Raw genomic sequence first — 20,042 nt, 5'->3', positions numbered from 1 at the left:
CTGTTTTTTTTCTTTCTGTCTATTCAATGGAAGTCAATGTTAACCAAAAATGTTTGGATAAAAATATCTTCTTTTGTGTTCCTCAGAAGAGAGTCATATTTGGGTGACCATTCAACATGAGGGTGAATGACAGTAAATTACAATTTTCATTTTTTGGTGAACTATCCCTTACATTTTGCACATCCCAATTCTAAAGAGACACAAATAACAGTTTATTTATTTTTGTTATGGTCAGATTACTGAAGCATCCCGCTTATAGGGAGTCAATTTGAATAGAAAGAACATAGATTATGGCTAGGAAATTCCGATAAAACCGAACAAAGCTGTAGTTTTGTAACAAATTGAAATTGTTTTTAGCTCTTGCATTTATTCTGTAATCTATAGAGCCCCTAAAGAGACATGGGGTGATGGGAAAAATGATGGGGAAAAATATATTTCAATGCTTTTACGTTATCATGCAAACGGTTTGTAGTCCCAGAGTAACATTGAGAGAATGCAAAAATCTCATATTTTTTCCATCACCATTCCCTAATCTACTATAAATCTTTTCAACCACACTAAATGTTTGACAAGATATGGATAATAAAGATGGTATAATGACTGGCGTCTTTTAAAGTGTTTTTTATTTTATTATTTTTTTTTATTAGAGGACATGAGCAGAACAACAGTACTACAGCAGGACTCAGGACTCAGTATTTATAAGGTAAGCAGCCAAGATACAGATCAGGGCTTTAAATACCGTATTTACTGTTCATTACCATCACACGCTGAGACATGCAATGCCCAGCTGTTTGCTACTTGTTTAACATATCAGATGCAAAGCCAAAGAAAATATATGCTTTTCTAGGCAGATAAATAAATAAACCATTAAATCCCTAGTGGTGCAAATACGTAATAGCTGTTAAAGACTGAAAACTAAATACAGCCACCAAAATAAGCATCCCGATTCATGAGTGAGGTTCAGTCACTCTGCTAAAAGCATTTAACAATCCGACCCAGCTAATGGCTAAACATACACGAAAATACACGTGTTCACATTCACTGACTCCTGCTTGCTCAAGCATGCATGCATACCACTGGAAGATGGTTTCAGACTTTTACAATGAACCAAATTAACTTGTCTTGATGGATGTTGGCTATAAAGTACATTTGAGGGGTGATTTCCTAGTTCCATGAACCTGAAGTTGATTTTTTTTTTCCTTCTCCACACAGATCCAATCTGCAACATTACATTTGAAATACATTTGGACTGCAGCTATACAGCAAATGTAAATCACACAATGCAAAGCACATTAATGGTTCCCTAATGTGCACAGCGGACCAATAGAAAATGATTTAAGATCAATTAAAAACCTATGGACAGAATAATAAAAGCTCGGATTACTTTTATTGTAATGTTTTCCTGAATCTGCTACTTCAGAATAACAGATAAAAGCGTTTCTATAAATAACTTAAACACTTTGTGTCTCATTGCATTTTAACAGCCTCCACACACCATTAAGCATCAGAGTGCCTTGATCTGTCAGAAGCTTGCTGTAAGTGTTAGCGGATAACAACAAATTCTCAATCATGTGTGACTGATAGAGTCCCAAAACACCCAATTAAACTGTAAAAACAACAGGATAACAGGAAACAGGACATAAGGAAAAATGCTAATTCATCAATTTGGTTTACAACTCTTTATTGAAAAAACATTTACACATTGTGGAAACACAAATGTTTGAATTCCCACTTCAGTGTATTAAGATAAATGATTTATAATTACAGCAGAACAGATGTATGAACCAGTGATGTTATTTATAAATCTGCTTAGAATTAAGTACATTGTTGTCGTGTAAAAGTACCATTAGACTCTGCCAAAGTTACTTTTAGCTTCTTTATTTCTATAACTTTGATAAGAAATTGGCTCTTAGTCAATATTTTTATACATACAAGCACAGGTTTGTTTAAATTGTTTGCATTACTAAGAAGCATTCCAGACCATCCAAGAATTGCTTTAAATCTCCTAATCTCTTTAATCTGGTCTTGATTGTGTTCATATATCTCAAATCAAGAGAAAGGGGGCATGAAGAGTTGAAAGCGGATGTTCACTTTCTGATTAATTGTGCAAAATAATAAGAATAATCCAAAATACCCTTATTTCTCAAAAGCATCCTGCATGTCATGATTGAAATATGCAAGACAACACACTAAACCATCCATGATGAAATAAAATAAATACCTTACAAGAACATTTCAGCATGATACTGCACCTGGTTTCTGCAAGTATGGGCATATAAACCAGGTGCTAAGTTATGAGGTGAGCACAGGTGCATTGCAGGAGAACGGAATCGCAACATTGCCAAATTACCTGAAAGAAGTCACTTTAACAATCAAATTCCATCATTACAGCCACAGGTGTGGGGACAGAGACCATCTCTTGAATTGGTGAGTGATGCAATGTGAAACATGCACACACACACACTCAGCAGTGGCACAGAGATGAATGAGAGCTGTGTCTGGCATCTCATTAGCCGCTGGGGTTTCCGGCCTGAATTAGTGCTGTCATTCCGAGGAGCTAATAGGCTTTTGAACAGATGTCCGATGCAAGGGGGGTGAGACAATTTCACTTTTGGTGCTATAAGCCTGATTTATCCCACCTCAGTTGTTCTGATGCACCTTTCTGATTACCCACCCACCAGCCAAATATATACTACAGCAAGACACAGAGATAGAGGGAGAAAAAAGAAAAAGCATGGTCCATGAACTAAACCTCAGGGTTTGATTCAGTGGATAAGCTCATGGAAGCTGCCTTTTTGTCAGTACCAGCATGCATTTCACTTATCAATGCCATGGTCCTACTATGTCACAAGCCAACGAGAATTTAACAGCCCATTAGGGATCGGACATTAAATTAATGGGGCTGTAAATGCATATTCAGCATCCTTCATCTGCTGGGACTGATTATGTAGCACTATCAGATGAGAAAAGACAGCGAGAGTCATTCAAAACCACTAAAAAGTCAGCTTATAGGCTCCAGCATTGCCTGAAGGAATTAGACTTACGGCACTACAAAGTCAATACGTTAAAAGATTCAGTGGCAGTCCAAGTGAATTTTCCTGAATCTGGCCTTGCATTCCTATAGCTATAAATCACAACTGGAGTCCATCTTAGCTGACAGCCAGCCTGCTGCTGTTCCTCCATCTGTAGGGTGGGAAATAGATCTCCAGTCTCCAGGGAGAACCGAAGTGCCACGCCTGACACCAGCATCTGTGTAAGAGTGTGCGGAGAGCCTATTTGTGCTCCGGCAAAAAGCCAGACATTCTCCGAATACTATGTGTGATTGAGTTACACACACTAGGGTGTGCGACTGGCACACTGTCGTATATCAAATCGCAGCATGTGCAAAGAAACATAATGCAATCTATTCGGCGTGGGGGCACTGGTGCTCAGCCAGCGAGTATCGCGACAGGTGTGCTGCCACTTTTTTCCCCTGATTTCAAATAACACAACGTCCATATTTCACCAGCGAGCAGCGTACCGCTGACAGAATAACGATGAAGCTGTTGGATGCCACATTCCAACACATCTGATTACAGTTTCAGAGAAATCAGAAGTTCTGCATGAGCAATTACTAATCAAACACACTGTATATATCATAAATGACGTTTCTAAAAATAGACAATGTTATAGGGATAGCTGAACAAAAGTTAAAAAAGGTTTTATCTTTACTCACCCTCATTTCATATTTTTTTCCACGAAATACAACATGGTTATTTAGCTGAACGTGCAAAGCACTCTTTTCCGTACATAGCAGGTTAAAAGTAACTGGTGTGGTCTTGGCTGCTTTGGGCCTTCTCATCCCCTTCCTGTTGCTTAGTGGTTCTCAACCAGGGGGACAGGGCCTCAAGAGGGCCACAAAATGACTTGACATGATTCAAAACAAGCATTAAAATAAGCCAAAACAACAACAAAAATACTTTATCTTTTGAAGAAACAGGGTTCATGTGGCCTTGAAAGCCCTGAAAATGTAGCCTAATTTTAAAAGTGAGAATTATAGATGTCATGATCTAAAACATCTTACAGGGTAGAAATTGTGTGTAAAAATATCCTTAGGCCTATACTTAATAGTTATTCACTAAATCATGAATAAATAGAAAAGTCATGGGGCTTTTGAATAATGTTGTGAAAAACAGGGGGCCTTATTAATACTAAGGAAAAAAAAAGGCTAAGAACCACTGCTATAGCTCGAAATGCCAAAGTTGGTTTGATTTACAGAGAATGCACTGATAAAATGGTGATTTATTTTTTATTTTTTATTTTTATTACAATTATGTTTAGGGTGGGGCTTTATATTTAAAGGTGACATCATGAAAATCAGACTTTTTCCATGTTTAAGTGCTAGAATTGGGTCCCCGGTGCATCTACCAACCCAGAAAAGTGAAAAGTGACAACCCATTAACTCTGTTTTAGTAAGCATCTTATTATAATATTACCACGCCTTAATCTGCACATTTCCACCCACCGCACGCCATTTAGTTTTCGCAAGCGACAACAGTAACCAGCTCTAGCGCAATTGCAAACGTTCGAGCAAAGCATGCAAACTGTTCTGTCGTTGGCTGCACAGACGAGCATAGAACACTATTTAGAGTCCCAGCCAAAGATAAGACAAGAGAGCAGTGGATTAATGTTATTTTCAATGGAAATCCCCCAGAAACTGCATGAATCAATGTAACTCCACAACAACTACATAAATGTATCCACTAACCATTCAGAAACGTCCAGGTGCGGTCTAAAAGTTGCAACCTCTTCCTGAGTCTATCGTAAGGCTGCACTCCGCTACTGGTTATTTCTGAGATTTTATACGCGTGAGATTATTCGCATGTTTTTTTTATTATATCCGAAACTCGTTTAAAGGATCGGCCATCTTCTGAACGGGGGCGGGGATCAGCAGCAGCTCATTTGCATTTAAAGGGACACACACAAAAACAGAGCGTTTTTGCTCACACCCAAAAAGGGTGACAAGCAAATTTGACAAGCTATAATAAATGATCTGGGGGGTATTTTGAGCTGAAATTACACAGACACATTCTGGGGACACCATAGATTTATATCACATCTTGTGAAAAGGGGCATAATATGTGTCACCTTTAAGTTTATGTTTAAGAATTCTTTTCACCATCTTGTATGGACACCAAGATGGGCAGAAACTATTAAAAGAGGAGACAGGACATGATTGGAAGACGAGCGGTGGGGTGGGTGGTATTCGAAAACTAGACTTAAACTTTGGTCGCCTGCGCATAAGCTCCATCGTGCAACACATTGGACCTCGTGCACTACCCTCCAGGTCACATCTCCTATAGTACAGCATAATCCGAATGTTTCTCAGTCATGAAATGTCTCTAAAACAGGTAATATGCTAACATAGAAATGTACATTTATAGTCTGGCTTCAGTGAATCCTCAGTGGCCACTGGACATTTTTCACACCATTCAGAGGACTGAGGATTCTCAATCTGTTGAGCAAAACAGCAGCCCGGGGTCAGCAGAGACCTTCTGAGAAAGGCTGATGGAGGTCATGTCACCACAGTGATGTGGTGTTGACAGCAAAATATTTCCTCATTTCAAAGCCACAGCACAAACACACCAGTCATAATGGCATATCATTTGGCTAATAGAGTGTGTCTTAGTGAGTGGGCTGGAGATTATCCAGTGATTCCCTACCCCAGTCATAAACATGCCGAGGAGCCATGCTGTAATGAGTGAATTTCAGACTCAAGTCTCAAATAGGAGGGGTTAGCCAAGGTAACAAGACAGGATATTGGTAAAATTTTACAAAAGACTTTGGACTTGCCACTTCAGTAATTATTACAGCCAGGATAATTATTCTTCCAGACACAAGCTACTGTATGTCGTATAAAACAATGCCTGGATATTAATGCAATCTAGAGCCTGGTGTGAGTTTTTTCTATTAATAATGTCCAAAACAGACTCACTCCATGAATTAGTCATTTCATTTAACATGTTTCCGAGAAAGGTATTTTGGAACAGATTTTGTATGATTTCTGACTACACCCAAAAAAAAAAAAAAAAAAAAAAAAAGGAAGGAAAATTAGTGAGCTAGTCCATTATTGTGCACACTCACAAAGTATATTTCCAGATGTCAAGCAATTTAGGCTATGTTTACACGGAAACAATCTGAAGAGAAAACGCAAAAGTGGCGTTTAAGATTTCCACTCTGGAGGGTGGTTTCACTTTTTTGCGTTTTTAAGCCCCAAAAACGCCGTCGCCGTCTAAACGAAAGGCACATTTGATAAAATATTTTAACGTTTTCACCCGCGAGCGTTCTCGTGTAAACAGGGCCTTAGTCAATCTAGCAAAAAGACAACTGAGGTTAGAAAGCTGAAAGCATGGATACTTAATAATATGGCCCAATAGATTCTCATGGTATACTCTACCTCTAAAGGACAATGCACAGTGTCTGAGAGAGAACGTAGTAGTAGTAGGCAAGAAAAAATTTGATAATTTATATAAATATATACATGTACATATATTTTGTCACACAGATAGTAGAGACAAAGCAAGATAAGTTAAGACTAAAAAAGGAGAGGGCACTTCCAAAATACCTCTCTGACAGCAAGTGCTGACATCTGCCAAGGTATGTAGACGTGCCTTGAAGAGATAGGAACCAAGGTCAAGTCATCACATTTACCTGCTGCCAAAAGTCTAAGGCCTTTGGAATTCGGTTTGCTCTGAAAACAGCCAATATCCACAGACAGTTAACGCCTAAGAGCGTAGAATTATCTGTTCCGGCAGAGCACTATAGCCCTCAGAAACAGTTACAGGTTATCTGCTTGTTTCGGCACACATGATTAAACTCTTGGGGGCACATTTTTGGAGGGGGTGACTAAACCCAGTCTAACTTAACAATAATTCCACACAAATCCCTTAACTTTCACTATACTGTACAATATTAGAAGGTATTTGTTATACTATAATCTCTGCATTAAGTCACTAGCAGCTGATAAGTGTTGTCTGAGTGCATGACTCTTTATTAAAAAGTGCAGATACGTCCATCCTCAAACTGTCTGGGGGTGACAGGTAGGATAAATAAAAAAGGGTGCAAAGAGTCAAAGTGAGGGATGAGTAAAAGCTTGAGGAAGTGTTGTTGTCAGGGAGTGATTGACAGGCATTCATGGCACAGGTTAAGCTGAACCTGAGGCTGCAATGTTTAGCTCCTCCAGTCTAGACAAGTGCAGATAGTCCAAGTCATGGTCAGTGCTAGAACTTGGCTCGTTAAAGCATTGATTTCATACATATAAACTAGTGTTTAAAAGCTTGGGGTTGGTAAGATTTTTTTTAAAGTTTCTGAAAGAAGTTGTATTATGCTCACCAAAGCTGCGTTTATTTGATCTAAACAGTAAAATCATAGTATTGTGAAATCTCACAATATAACTGTTAAATACAATTATTCCTCTGAGATGGCAAAAGCTAAAGTTTCAGCAGCCATTACTCCAGTCTTCAGGGTCACGTGATCCTTCAGAAATCATTTTGATATGCTGATTTGGACCATTTCTTCTTATTATCATTGTTGATAACGGTTGTGCTGCTTAATATTTTTGTGCAAACCTTGATACATTTTTAGTATTCTTTGATGAATAGAAAGTACAAAAGAAACAGAATATTATCTGAAACAGAATATTTTATCAATGTAAAAGTATTTACGGTTTGATTAATTCAAATTTGTTATACATATAAAAATAAATAAAAAATCTTACTGACCCCAAACTTTGAATGGTAGAGTACTTACACATTTGCAAGAAAACAATGATTCAAAGATACAACTTTGTCTGGGGAAGAAGCAAACCTCTTTGTGGTTATGCACATTTGACCGCAGCCAAAACTCTAGGTAACAGATTTGTTGTCAATGCAATTTGAGATTTATTGCTTTTGAAAGTCAAAAGCAGCGTCTGGGCTCTGGGCTCAGCATTACAACTAGAATTGCCTGGGGCCAAGAAAGCATTAAGAACTCCTAGACGTTATTTCTTATCACTGCATAAATCATCAAAAATGAGAGGTAAGCAGACAGGAGGAAGCAGCTATGTAGCACAATTACAGTCTTTTAAATCTGATTCTTATTTTTTTTTTTTGGCTTTACAGTAGAAGCAGTGAACTAAATGTCTTCTACTGTTTCTGTGAATAGATAAACATAAAACATTTAACAACATAACATTTTCCTTGATCTTTTGACATGCAAGAGGTCATTGTACAATAGAAATATCCTGTAAGTTTCAGAACCCAAAACTTCCTTGTTATTCCAAAATCAGCTTTTATTGAAACGAAGCTCAGAAAATGACTAGTTTTGGATTGTCACAGTACATTAGTGCGACAAAAGACTTCCGCCTCTGCAGAAAAAACAAAACAAAAACAATGCCTTCTAAATCACTGCCTCTTTAGCCCACCCAGGCGCCAACCGATTCACGCATGTCATGTAGTAGTAAATACGAAAGAGATGCAAAGACAGGATTACTGAGCAACAAAACCATGAAGATGCCTCTGAGGAATACAATACATTAAGTGATGAAAGATGCCCATCAAAATGGAGTGTTCGAAAGAGAGCGTCAAAAAAGGATAGAAAACAGCTTGTTACTTCTAAATTTGGATGTTTTTTTTATGTAAAAATATTGATAACATTTTAAGTGGACCTCAGAGAATATTATTAAACATAAAATAATTCCACTATCTGCTCTAATCCCACTATCAATACTAGCAACACAGAGGTCATAGGTTCATTTCTCAGAGAAGACAAAAACTTAAAGCACTGTAAACTGTTTTAAATAAAATCATCTGCTACATTAGACCGGATTCTAAGGGCAAAGCAGGGCTAGCAGAGCCATTTCTCCTTGGGGTAGATGGACACCACTTGCAATGACCATTTCAGCACACAAACCATGGATTTCTTAACCTCATATTTAACAAGCAAGAGGACAGATCATTCACAGGATTATGGGTATTAGGTTGATGATTGCACAGGTGCCAGCACAGGGGACGGGGACGGGGACGGGGACGGGGGGGGGGAGATCCAAGGCTATGACCCATTTCCACAGAGGAACTCCATTGCCCTGCTGCTGATCCCTCTAAATTGGAGCTGTTTGGGTTAGGAATGTACACTCACTGTCCATCATGACAAACAGCAGACAGGCATTGACTTGCTTACTTACCAAATCTGTCGCATTGCCTTTAAAGTGTGCTGAAAGCAAAAACATGGACATCCCAACCAAGCAATCTTCTATTTTAGATGGGTTACATTAGAGACTTACCTTTAAACAAACTGCACAGTATTGCATAAATAATGTCTTCAGCTTCCCAGTGCTTTTTTTCTCCTTAAGTCTGAAAGGTTTCAATGAAAAAGCACAGTCCCCAATGAGCTTTTGAAACTCTGGCATTGGCAGGGTACAGCGTGTCGATTGACAGCAAACTTCAATACCTACAGTATTACAGCCAGAACGGCTTGGTGAAAAAGGACTGGGGTAAACTTTTACTTTAACAGGGAGTCATTTGTCTCAGGTGTGTGTTTGTGTGTGTGTGTGTGTGCGCGCGTGTGTGTTTAAGTTACCAGAAAGCTAGTTCTCTTTTTCATTGGACTACGGGGTATTGAAAATCCTTTTTGTTAAAGTTTGCCAGTCGCTACCCACAGTGTATGCACAATTCACAATCGCACTATAAACTTGAAATGCCATGGAAACTACTTAACACAACAAGCTAGTAATGTAGAGGTTTGCCAAGCAAGAACACTGCCAGCTGCCACACAGTTTCTGAGTTCTGGGTACCACTTCCTTCTGAAGCCTTTATAACAAAGGGAATACCAACAATATATTACTCCTTTGAGGAATGGATTAAGTATGTAGCTTTAAATTTCACTGATGTCTCCACAAGTCCAACAGAATAAATTGAGTTCAAATCAATGGAGTTCAAAACAACATTTATAGTAGGGGTGTAACAGTACACAGATGTCACAGTTCGGTACGTATCTCATGGGGTCATGGTTCAATTCGAGTTCGGTACAATAGGAAACATGGTCACACTTTAGTTTAGGGTCCAATTCTCACCGTTAGCTAACTATTAACTATGACTTTAGCCTCAAACTCCTAATTACTGCTTATTAATAGTTAGGATTAAGGGATGTAGAATAAGGTCATACAGAATAAATAACATGTGCTTTATAAGGACTAATAAACAGCCAATATCCTAGTAATATGCATGCTAATAAGCTAGCTAAACTAGTTAATAGTGAGAATTGGACTCTAAACTAAAGTGTTACCAGAAAAAGCAACAAATCTACAATGCTAGGTTTCTTATTTATTTTGAACAGGCAGTAGTGCACATTGCAGTTTGTTCCACCTAGCGGCATATAGTCCCTCCTGAGGTAGTTGGTTCAGTACAGCCTCTTTTAGTGCATTAAGAACTTAGTAGTAAACAGAATGCACTCTTGCATAGGTCATTTTTGCAAGGCTTATAAAGAACAAAACTGAAAAGCATCTCATGTTATAAAAGTACAAAATAAATAGAATAAATAAAAATACAAATTGTGAATCAGGAAGTCTTACAATTTGCTCCACTTAAACTATATTTAAACATTCAAAGCTTAAGCCCAAACCTCCAATACTTAATGTTCATGCACAGCCTTTCAAAGTATACTCCTTTGTCCATAAGAGCAGAAAGATGCATTCTATGCATCTAGTGGACTTCAAGCGGTCAAGTGATTCGCACATGCGCTGTTCTTCTGCTTTTTCTCCTGTTGTGGTGGTTAGCAAAGAGCGTTGCATTGCCACACGCGCACCCTTCTGGATTGGAGTGTGGATCGGAGTGTGGATCACCTGTAACTGACTGTATTTGTCATCTTGACTGTATGCACTGAAACTGTGACGGTTCGGGACGAATACATGTACCGTTACACCACTATGTATGCCCAAAAAACAAAACAAATCAAAATATGTCTTTTGGTTTGGAATGACATGAGGGCAGGGTTATTATAATTACTTACATAAAAAATGTAACATTTTATTTCAGCCATATTTCTCTTCTTCATTTTCAGTTTACTTTTATGAACTAAAAAAATAATCTAAATATAATAAACTATATGGACATATTAAAATTAAAATAATGACAAAACCAAAGAACAAAATTACTGAAATTTACTAAAAATTTGAATATTAATAAAAGGTAATAGTATCTCAATACTAAAATAACTAAAACAACACTGTATGAGGGTGTGAATAACGACATTCAAATTTGGGTGACCTAAACCCTCAAGCTGCATGTATAAAGCACCATAATGAACTTAATATTTTTCTTCCTGTCAGCTATGCTAAGCACTAGATTTAAACTCTTAACTGCACAGTGAAGTGTTTCTTGTGATAATTCAAGCAATTTTGCTTTAATCATTACACACCCACCACTTAACTGTCAGATACGTGAGGCAGGCTGCATTTCGCAGTTAGCTGGTGGATCACATTAACCCCATTCCTAACTAAGTAATCCAGTAATGCAGCACCTTGAGAGGCATTCAGTTGTTACTGAGGCTGACTCTCACACGTCTCTGCCTGGGACGTCACAGGGGTTACAGCAGATTAATGGTGGATAATCTGGCACCATTAGAAAACTGCAGCTGCTTTCTGAACCCACACCACTGATATAGATCTGACTTATGGACACAACTAAATATGTGAACTGCTAACAGACAATGGTGCAAGTATTTGTCGTTCTGTCATTAGTAGGGTAGGACTCTGTTGCAACAAGGGTTAATAAGCAACTACTCACCATTTCAGGATTCATTCTAATTCTTTGCTTGAATGTCATCTAGATGTCTTCTGATAACACTAACATAATAAAATTAGAAATCAATAACATGTAAGACCTCTGTTATACGTTAATAATTTCACACTAAAGTCTAAAATAAATTTAGATGGCAGAAATCTTACTCATTCAGATGTTGGAATATGAAAATAAATGGGGATTTTAAGCAAAGTAAACAGCCATTAAAGGAGAACTCGGTAACTATAGCGAACTCTAGTCACTTCTTCGCTGATTTTCCCTTTTGTTGTCGCATGTTTTCCCCACGAGCTCCCCCTATAGCTGTGGGGGTGCGTATATTTCACAACACAGTCGTAAAAAACTCACTTGCGGCGGCCTCCTCCCCCTCTCTACCGCTGCTCATGTGCGTTTGTTATGATCGGAGCAAGCCAACTGTATCACGTGGAGCTATGTCTACCGAGGTGGGTAATCTGGTAATACATCATACATGCGTGTGTGTTTATGTCGAATTGCCGTAAAGCAATTTGTGTTCTCGTTCTAGTTCTCGCTTCTCACGAGACTTCCAATTTCTATCTTGCCGGGACGGTAGTGCCCAAGTTGCAAGGTTGGTTTTCCGCCTGGGAACGCTGGGGGGAGCGGGGAAAGTCACCAATATCACCAGAACAGGTTGTTTAACCATCCAAATGATTTCTAGACAGTTTTATTACGTTAAAAAAGTTACCAAGTTCTCCTTTAATGTTCTGTTCTCAGATTCAAAGCGCTATAGTCCTTGTATGAGTCAATTTAACATGTTAAATTAGTGCAGCTAATCATTAAAATGTACATTTATATCATGTCTTCTGACCTGACAAACCACATTTACTGAGAGTAGGCAGCATAGAATGAGTAATGAGCCGTTCATATTGAAAGAACCAGTATGTTTTTTAAACTTTTTAAGAACTTATTAAATCATGGGGCAAATAAATGCAATGCAAATAAAATAAAATTTAACACCGTCTAAAAAGCATTGAGATAAAAAAAAAGAAAAAAGGTGCAGATAATAAAAGAACGCACCGTGAAAGACCCTTAAATTTATTATCAAATAAAAATGTACCCTATATTTTGTTAGCGCACATTACTAGTCTTGTGGTGAACAATTAAAAACGAATTAAAAAAATATGCAGGAAAAAAAACGTGTTGGTCATTGGGGTTGAACAGACTGCCATGACACTGTAAGCTTGACGTCAACTAGTCGCTGATCATTCATGGCCTAAAGACATAGACAGTATATAAACTGGACACAGCGACCCCATTGGATTCAATGGAGACAAGTGAAGTCAATTAGAAGCTCTTACTTCCTGGGGGTCGAGCGTACTGCGCAGACTCAAACTGAGCTTGACGACGTGGATGTGACGTGAGCAACTCGTCTGTCTTCTAGTAGCTGTGCCAAGAAAAATCTAAATCATTCCCTTCCGAAACTTGCAGAGACGGAGAGTGTGAGTAGGAGGCGCCCATGAGCAGGTGAAACTTTTGCTATGTATTCCGATTCATTATTTTGTCACTTTGCCTCCACGTCCCCGCGATTGCCCGCGAGCTTCTCCTCCTGTCCATACGGTAATTATCTACTGTGCGACAGAGTCGCATGGTTATGACGCAATCGTTAGCCTATTTTTACAAAAATTGCTTCTACGGGGCCATAACGTAAGATACAAGGTAATGGAGTCTTTTATACATTTTCGTGTTTCTTTAGAAATAAATAATGGACAAATGGAGTCTTTAAACACCTCAGATGTGAAGTTATTCGCTGTCAAAGTGACGCCAAAATGAATGGGAGTCAATGGGATGCTAACAGCAGGTGGGGGTCCGCTAGCCAATGGCGGCGCCCGGGGAAACTTCAAAATAATATGAAACCCTGCCCCCCTGCCTAAAGAGGGTGCAACAGATAGCACCAGTAGCTCAGCGAGAGCAACAATTTGACACCAGACACAGCATGCAATGCGCACCTAAAATAATGGCGCCCCCCATTGTCCAAAATATGTATAAAACAATGTGGATTTTTTAAATAACGCAAATCTTTCATGGGTTTTCTAATACACATTTCATTAGGAGACATCATTTACATTATATTAAGCCATACAAGTCTTAATACCCAGGGTTCACTTTAACCACTCCCCTCCAATCGTCAGTCTGCTATGATTAAGGGATGGAGAGGAGGTGCAGTAAAATAAAACCCTGCCCTCTACTCAATACTCCGTTTCACTTGGAATTTGGAAATACGTCACAACACTGAAGTCGGTTGCAACTTCTGGTTCACCGGGACATTAAGTCCTTACCAAATTTGATAATAAAATGGATAGTTGTGGATTATTTCCACCTAACTATACTGATTTCTAAAGCCACTTTTTATCATTTAATTTACTCATTTACCACAATAATGAGTTTGAATATGGCTTATGGAAAACATCGATATAAAAGATTAACTTGCATTTTGATTAATCAATTGACAGCCCTTGTTGCAACACCATGGACATGCCTCTACCGTAAATGGACTAACCTTCAGCAACGGTCAGTTATAATGTCATGAATCAGCTTTTGAAGGTCAGGTCAATGCAGGTATTGCCATTTGAGTCATTGGTGTGGACGAAGCACAGCAAATATCTTTCACCCTCCTTCCTCAACTACATCTTCCTACTCGCATCAATTTGTATGAAAACCATTGAACCAAAATAACTTAAGTGTTCAGAAAAGCCTTTGAACTGAACAGCTCAGTGAACTGTGGGCTGGCAAATTCTCTATTGAGGTTAACCTGAAAAAGTTGGTCAAGTAGCTTTTTAACCTGACCTTAACCTCACACTGCAGCTGCAAAATAAAACCAGCCTCAGATCAGTGGTGAAGAACTGCCTCAATCAACACCAACCAGAGATGGCTGCCACAGAGCATCTACTGTTTTGACAATTAAAGAGAGCCAGAGAACAAGACTCCCCGTTCAGAAACCCTTGGCAGAGCACACTACCAGTTCACCTCCATTCTTAAGTCACTGGGGAATAAAGGTGGCGTTACAGCCAAAGACCCCTATCAAATGGCAATCATAAAGGTCTTCCCTGGCACACAACTCTGACCTGAGGGGACTAGATAGTATACATACTGCATCAGAGGTTCCAATTCAATTAAGCCTTCCTTTTTAATAGACAAAGATGTTAAGATTTTAGTCTTCTGAGAAGGTTTTCGTACTTTCATAGACTTCCAAAAAAACAAAGTATATTTTCCATACAAACATGGCTTCCCATTAGACATGTTCTGCATGTTCCACAGTTTAGAGAAAGAATGATAACACAATGAAAGCTCTGATACTGGGCCCAGAGAAGCCGTTTGAATGCAAGATGTTTCCACTCTGCTTCACCCCTGACACAGTAAGGGGCGCTCCCTCGCCTAAGTCAACACTAGTAGTAGTTTACATTTTGTTAATGGTGCGCAATGAGCGACAGTTTGCCTGTCCCCACCAACGCCTGCCTTACAACACTGAGCTTATAGTTTCAGAGCAAAGTTAAATGGAAACTTTTGCTTTATTATTTTTTTTTTTTTTATCATTTCTGATTTTCTTTAGTTCACCTGTGAGTTTTGGGATTAAGAGGAAAGCAAATTGCATGGCCCCGGGGCACCCCACGCTTCATGAATGGAGTCTTTCTGTGATCAGAGAGAAAACCCTTCCCTGGGGACTCAGTTACCCAGAGATTTTTTTTCCTCTTAAACACACATACAGATGTGCGTTTCATGCACATGAAAGCCAAAAGTAACTTCAGCTTCCTACTAAGCATAATGCTGTGTGAACCCCATAAATTGTGGACATCCCATGGCAAGCATGTAATCAATTTAACTAACTTTAATCCATTTTTGCTACTATTCTGTTACATAGGTAATCCATATATTTTTTAATTGGTAGTAATTATTCATCAGACATCAGCATTTGTTAATTTGCTAATAGTCTCTAATGTAACATTTTTTCTCTGTGGGTTAAATATAAATTATCACTAATATATGCATTCTAATGGTCACTGGATTAGTTTTACTAGTACTACCCCAATAATCATGTATTCCAGCTTTACTACTATATAAATATTATGGACTGGTGTAAGAAACGAGAGATTAATATGAATAACATTTATCTTACTAGCTATATTTTTTCAGTAAAATTAAAAAAGATTAGTTAGTTTTAAGGAATTTTTTTTTTAAAAGGCTTGCCATGGCCATTCATTGAAAAGGTAAACTCAATGCGTTTAGTTGTAAAGAATTATCAGAAGTCTCACACACCCCAACAAGAGAAAAAGATGACTCTCTGAACTTACCATTTTGCTCTTTAGTGCTGGCGTGGTGAATCTTACTGATGTGACTCGATTCCGCCACCGACTCATGCTGATGAAGAGACGATATAAGAATCAAGAGAAGCATTGGAATCATTTGGATTAATGGTGGCTGTCGGTGCTTATAGGCACTTAGTATGTGTTGTTTCAATCACCATGCAGAAATATTGTTCGTGAGACGCGTATCCAACTTTGGACACATCTGTAAGAGGCACGCGTAAAGTAAAGTCCACATAATCCTGATCGGGCAGAGTTTCTACAGCGAAAACTTCTTTGTGGAAAGTTTCCCGAGAGGCATCTGAGCAAAGAGCATTAATTGCTGTTAACTTAGTGAGCGCACACCTGTTCGCCTAAACACGAGTGTTCAAGAGGACAGCTGGAAACGTGCACGGCTGTAATTTAAGATCTGTTTAGACGCGAAACATACTTTTGCCTGTTTGCAAAGTGTTCGACTTTCCCTTGCAAACACTATAGTCCATTCGAGTAACGCGACCGACTCTGGGTAAAACGCCACTTGTAGCGTTGCGCGTCCGACTTTCTGAAGGAAATTAATGTCTTGAGGTGGCTCCGGGTGCTTGGCGAGCGCAGACGGCCGACTGGCGACACAACAGGTGCTGCACATAAAGTAAAAGTTCCCCGTGGAGGAAACTCCCCGGAGAGGCGGGGACCATTCACAAGCTGCTGCTGGTGCTGCCGCTGCAGTCGCTTTAGAGTGAAAGACTATATTTCTCACATATCCACCGCCACAAGTATATATATGTATGTGTGTGTGTGTGTGTGTGTGTGAGAGAGAGAGAGAGAGAGAGAGAGAGAGAGAGAGAGCGAGAGCGAGAGCGAGAGAGTTGGGTTTATTAAGTTTATGGGTCGATGATGTCTGTTGATCGATGAACTGTTCAAAAATACATTATATACATTTAAAAACACTACTGATGAACATATTTTCTTAAAGTTAAATGATTTTGTATACATTTTGTGGAGCTTATAGTCAAAATTATTCATGGTGTAACTGTCCAGAAGATAAATAAATAATTAAATAAATAAAAGGAAGGCTTGACGAAGTATTGGTATGAGTATACTGCAAAAAGTTAGTATATGATCAATAAGTTATGACAACATGTGATTTTACATTGCTTTAACTCATCAAAATAAGTAAAGTGATTTTCAACTTTTTTAAAGTTATACAAGTAATTTTTATGTAATTTAAGTTGAAATGACTTAAACTTCCAAGTTGATTGTACTTAAGAATGTAAAGCAGCAACTTTTTAACCTTTTTTTTTTTATTTTTTTTTATAGTAGACAAGCAAACACAATGTCGCAAACACAATGGCACCAGAGGAAGTGAATCTGTTATCTATAAGACTGTAAATAAACATAAGAAAAGACTAAATTTGCATAGATTACGATTTACAAATAAAGCGATCAGAGCACAATTAAACATGCGTTACAGAATATACAGTGTTAAATACATAAGTTACAGTGTTCACAGCTGAGTTGGCATTATTGAATAACAGATATTGTGGAAAACATGACCCCACGTACGAATATGTGTATTTTCTGAAAATACCTGAGACGGCTGGAGATGTCAGATTTAACAAATAAATAAATAATAAAAGTTGATGCTGAACTGGGGAGATATGTGAAATATCTGTAAAGATCACAAAAAAAGTTGTTCTTAATTTAAATTATACTTGTTTAAAAACACTTGAGTAAATTATTTTCACAGTTGTTGTAATACATCATAGGTCAAATATCCTAGGAGTCAAAGGACAATGACAACATGGGTGTATTCATACTACACACCTGCATTGCCAACACATACTCCATCAATGGGATGGGAAGTAAGTTTGTCATCACATTCAGTACATACTCTGGAAGTACGGGAATTTGGATGCAGATACTAAAACATGAAAAAATGTTTTATTTTATTTTATTTTATTTTTTATTAAATTGACTTGTAATCTTTTGTACTGGTTGGCCGATTTAAGGTTGCCCTGCAAATGGTCTTGAAGGTGCATTAATAATTAGTTCATGACTGCTTCACATGTTTATGGAAAGGCTTCCTGAACGGATGTGACCATTTGGAACAAGGCCTAACACTATTATTATCACAAGTTGTGGCCTGTGTCGGTCCTCATGTCTAAATCTTTTCATCATTTTGTTTGGCATTTCATCATTGTGAAGTCAGAACAATGCCTAAAGCATCTTAAGGGAAACGCTAAAGACCTCTTAATTTGTCAAATCAAAGCTGCAGACAGTGCACTTACTCCCCTTGTGTAAGTTATTTCCTTCTCCCTACTCAAAGCATCAACTCATGAAGGTCTTTTCATGTGGTTAATCTCATCTCCCTGTTGTCAACGTGTCCCTTACATGCCTGTTAGGTGTAGATTTCTATAGCAGACTAAACAATTGAAAGGGCACACATTGAAATGATTATACCAGACAAATGATGCAATGGCAAAGCAATTCACTTTCAGTAGTTGTGGGGAAAATCTGAGACCAGGAGCATGTGGAAGTTGAAGATTTTAATATAGCTGACATGATCAGATTTCTAAGTTTGTTATTTTATTGTTGCAAATTATTGTATTGTGTGACATATCTATATAGATGGTGTATATTAGTGCTGTGAAATCGATTAATCACGATTAATCGCATCTACATAAAAGTTTGTGTTTATATAAAATATGTGTGTGTATATATTATTATTATATTTATATATATTATATATACAGTATATATGTCTTTGGTTGTGTGTTTGTGTATATATACACATCTATGTGAATATATACATATATATATATATATATATATATATATATATATATATATATATATATATATATACACATAAATATAAATATAATAATATATATACACACACATATTTGATATTGTGTTTAAAAAAAATGTGTGTGTGTGCGTGTGTGTATGTGTGTACATTAAAATGGTACAGTATATAATGCTTGAATTTTTTTGTAGAAGTATTTACCTCTAGGCATGCAGGAAATATTGCTTATGGATCCCTCAGCAACAGAAAATGGAAAGGTGCAGTATGTGGTGCTGCCAGACTGGAGGTCATGTGCAGACTATGGGAGAGTATCATATTCCATCCCAAACCCTACAGCAGATGTCAGCACCTCTGCCAGAAAGAATCTCTCCCTCTGTCTGTATATGGGGGAGGGGTTTCAGTAGATTGCTATTTTGCCTTGTTCGAGACACTATAGTGTTTTATGCTTCCATGGTGGTCCTGTGAGTCACTTTGATACTGATAGATAAACAATAGATATGAAATTATAAACAAGGCTGATATTTGTGGATTGGATGAAGAGGTCACTGTGGTCAAAGCCTGTCTGGCCAGCAAACACAGAGTTAGCATCCGGCAGTAGCATTAGCAAAAACATAATCTTTTGTTTGCAATGAGGTCATAGAGGAAACTAAACTAAACAAATGTTGTGTCACCTTCAGTCCAGTGCAGTCTCCATCATGCAGGATGTGACACGTCAGATTGGCAAGAACAGGATATGCATCACCAGTAAGGGACATGACAATAACATTCTGATGATTTTCTGTCAAATTTAGTGTTATTTTAGTATTATTTATTTAACACTATTATAGTATTTTTAATGTTTTTAAATTATCTTTTGTTAAAATTTTAGCTATTTTTTTGTGTGTAAATTTCATTATAAAACTATTTATATTTAGCTATAATTTATTTTTATTTAAATTTTAGTTTTTTTGTCATTTTAGCACTTACGCTTTAATTTTTATTTCAAATCACTATGATAGGCTATTTGTCACGTTTAAGGTATTTTGGCTTGCAGACATGGTCGTCATTGTAAAACCATAAAGATTTTTCTTTAAATCCTGTTGTATTTAACATCTGATCTCTATTTGCACTGCACTGAACATTTGTAGC

General features: G+C 37.8%; 1 protein-coding gene across 2 annotated transcripts in view; it reads right to left on the bottom strand.

The window, feature by feature from the left end:
* The window catches only part of pdgfc (platelet derived growth factor c), a 52,417-nt gene extending 35,692 nt beyond the window's left edge, over positions 1-16,725 (bottom strand). Inside the window, exons 1-3 of one of the 2 annotated variants that reach the window (XM_084429404.1) lie at positions 16,557-16,725; positions 16,285-16,427; positions 16,115-16,181 (exon numbers count right to left, since the gene is read on the bottom strand). In XM_084429404.1, the coding sequence (XP_084285530.1) occupies positions 16,115-16,181; positions 16,285-16,427; positions 16,557-16,608 (262 nt within the window). In that variant the 5' untranslated portion in view covers positions 16,609-16,725. Of the gene's footprint in view, positions 1-16,114; positions 16,428-16,556 lie in introns of those variants that run through there. The other variant, XM_084429405.1, reaches the window with a different exon arrangement.
* Between the last annotated feature and the right edge of the window lie 3,317 nt (positions 16,726-20,042).

Source organism: Rutilus rutilus (assembly GCF_951802725.1).
Source record: "Rutilus rutilus genome assembly, chromosome: 14".
Lineage (NCBI taxonomy): Eukaryota > Metazoa > Chordata > Actinopteri > Cypriniformes > Leuciscidae > Rutilus > Rutilus rutilus.
This window is presented reverse-complemented; position numbering and strand designations above follow the sequence as displayed.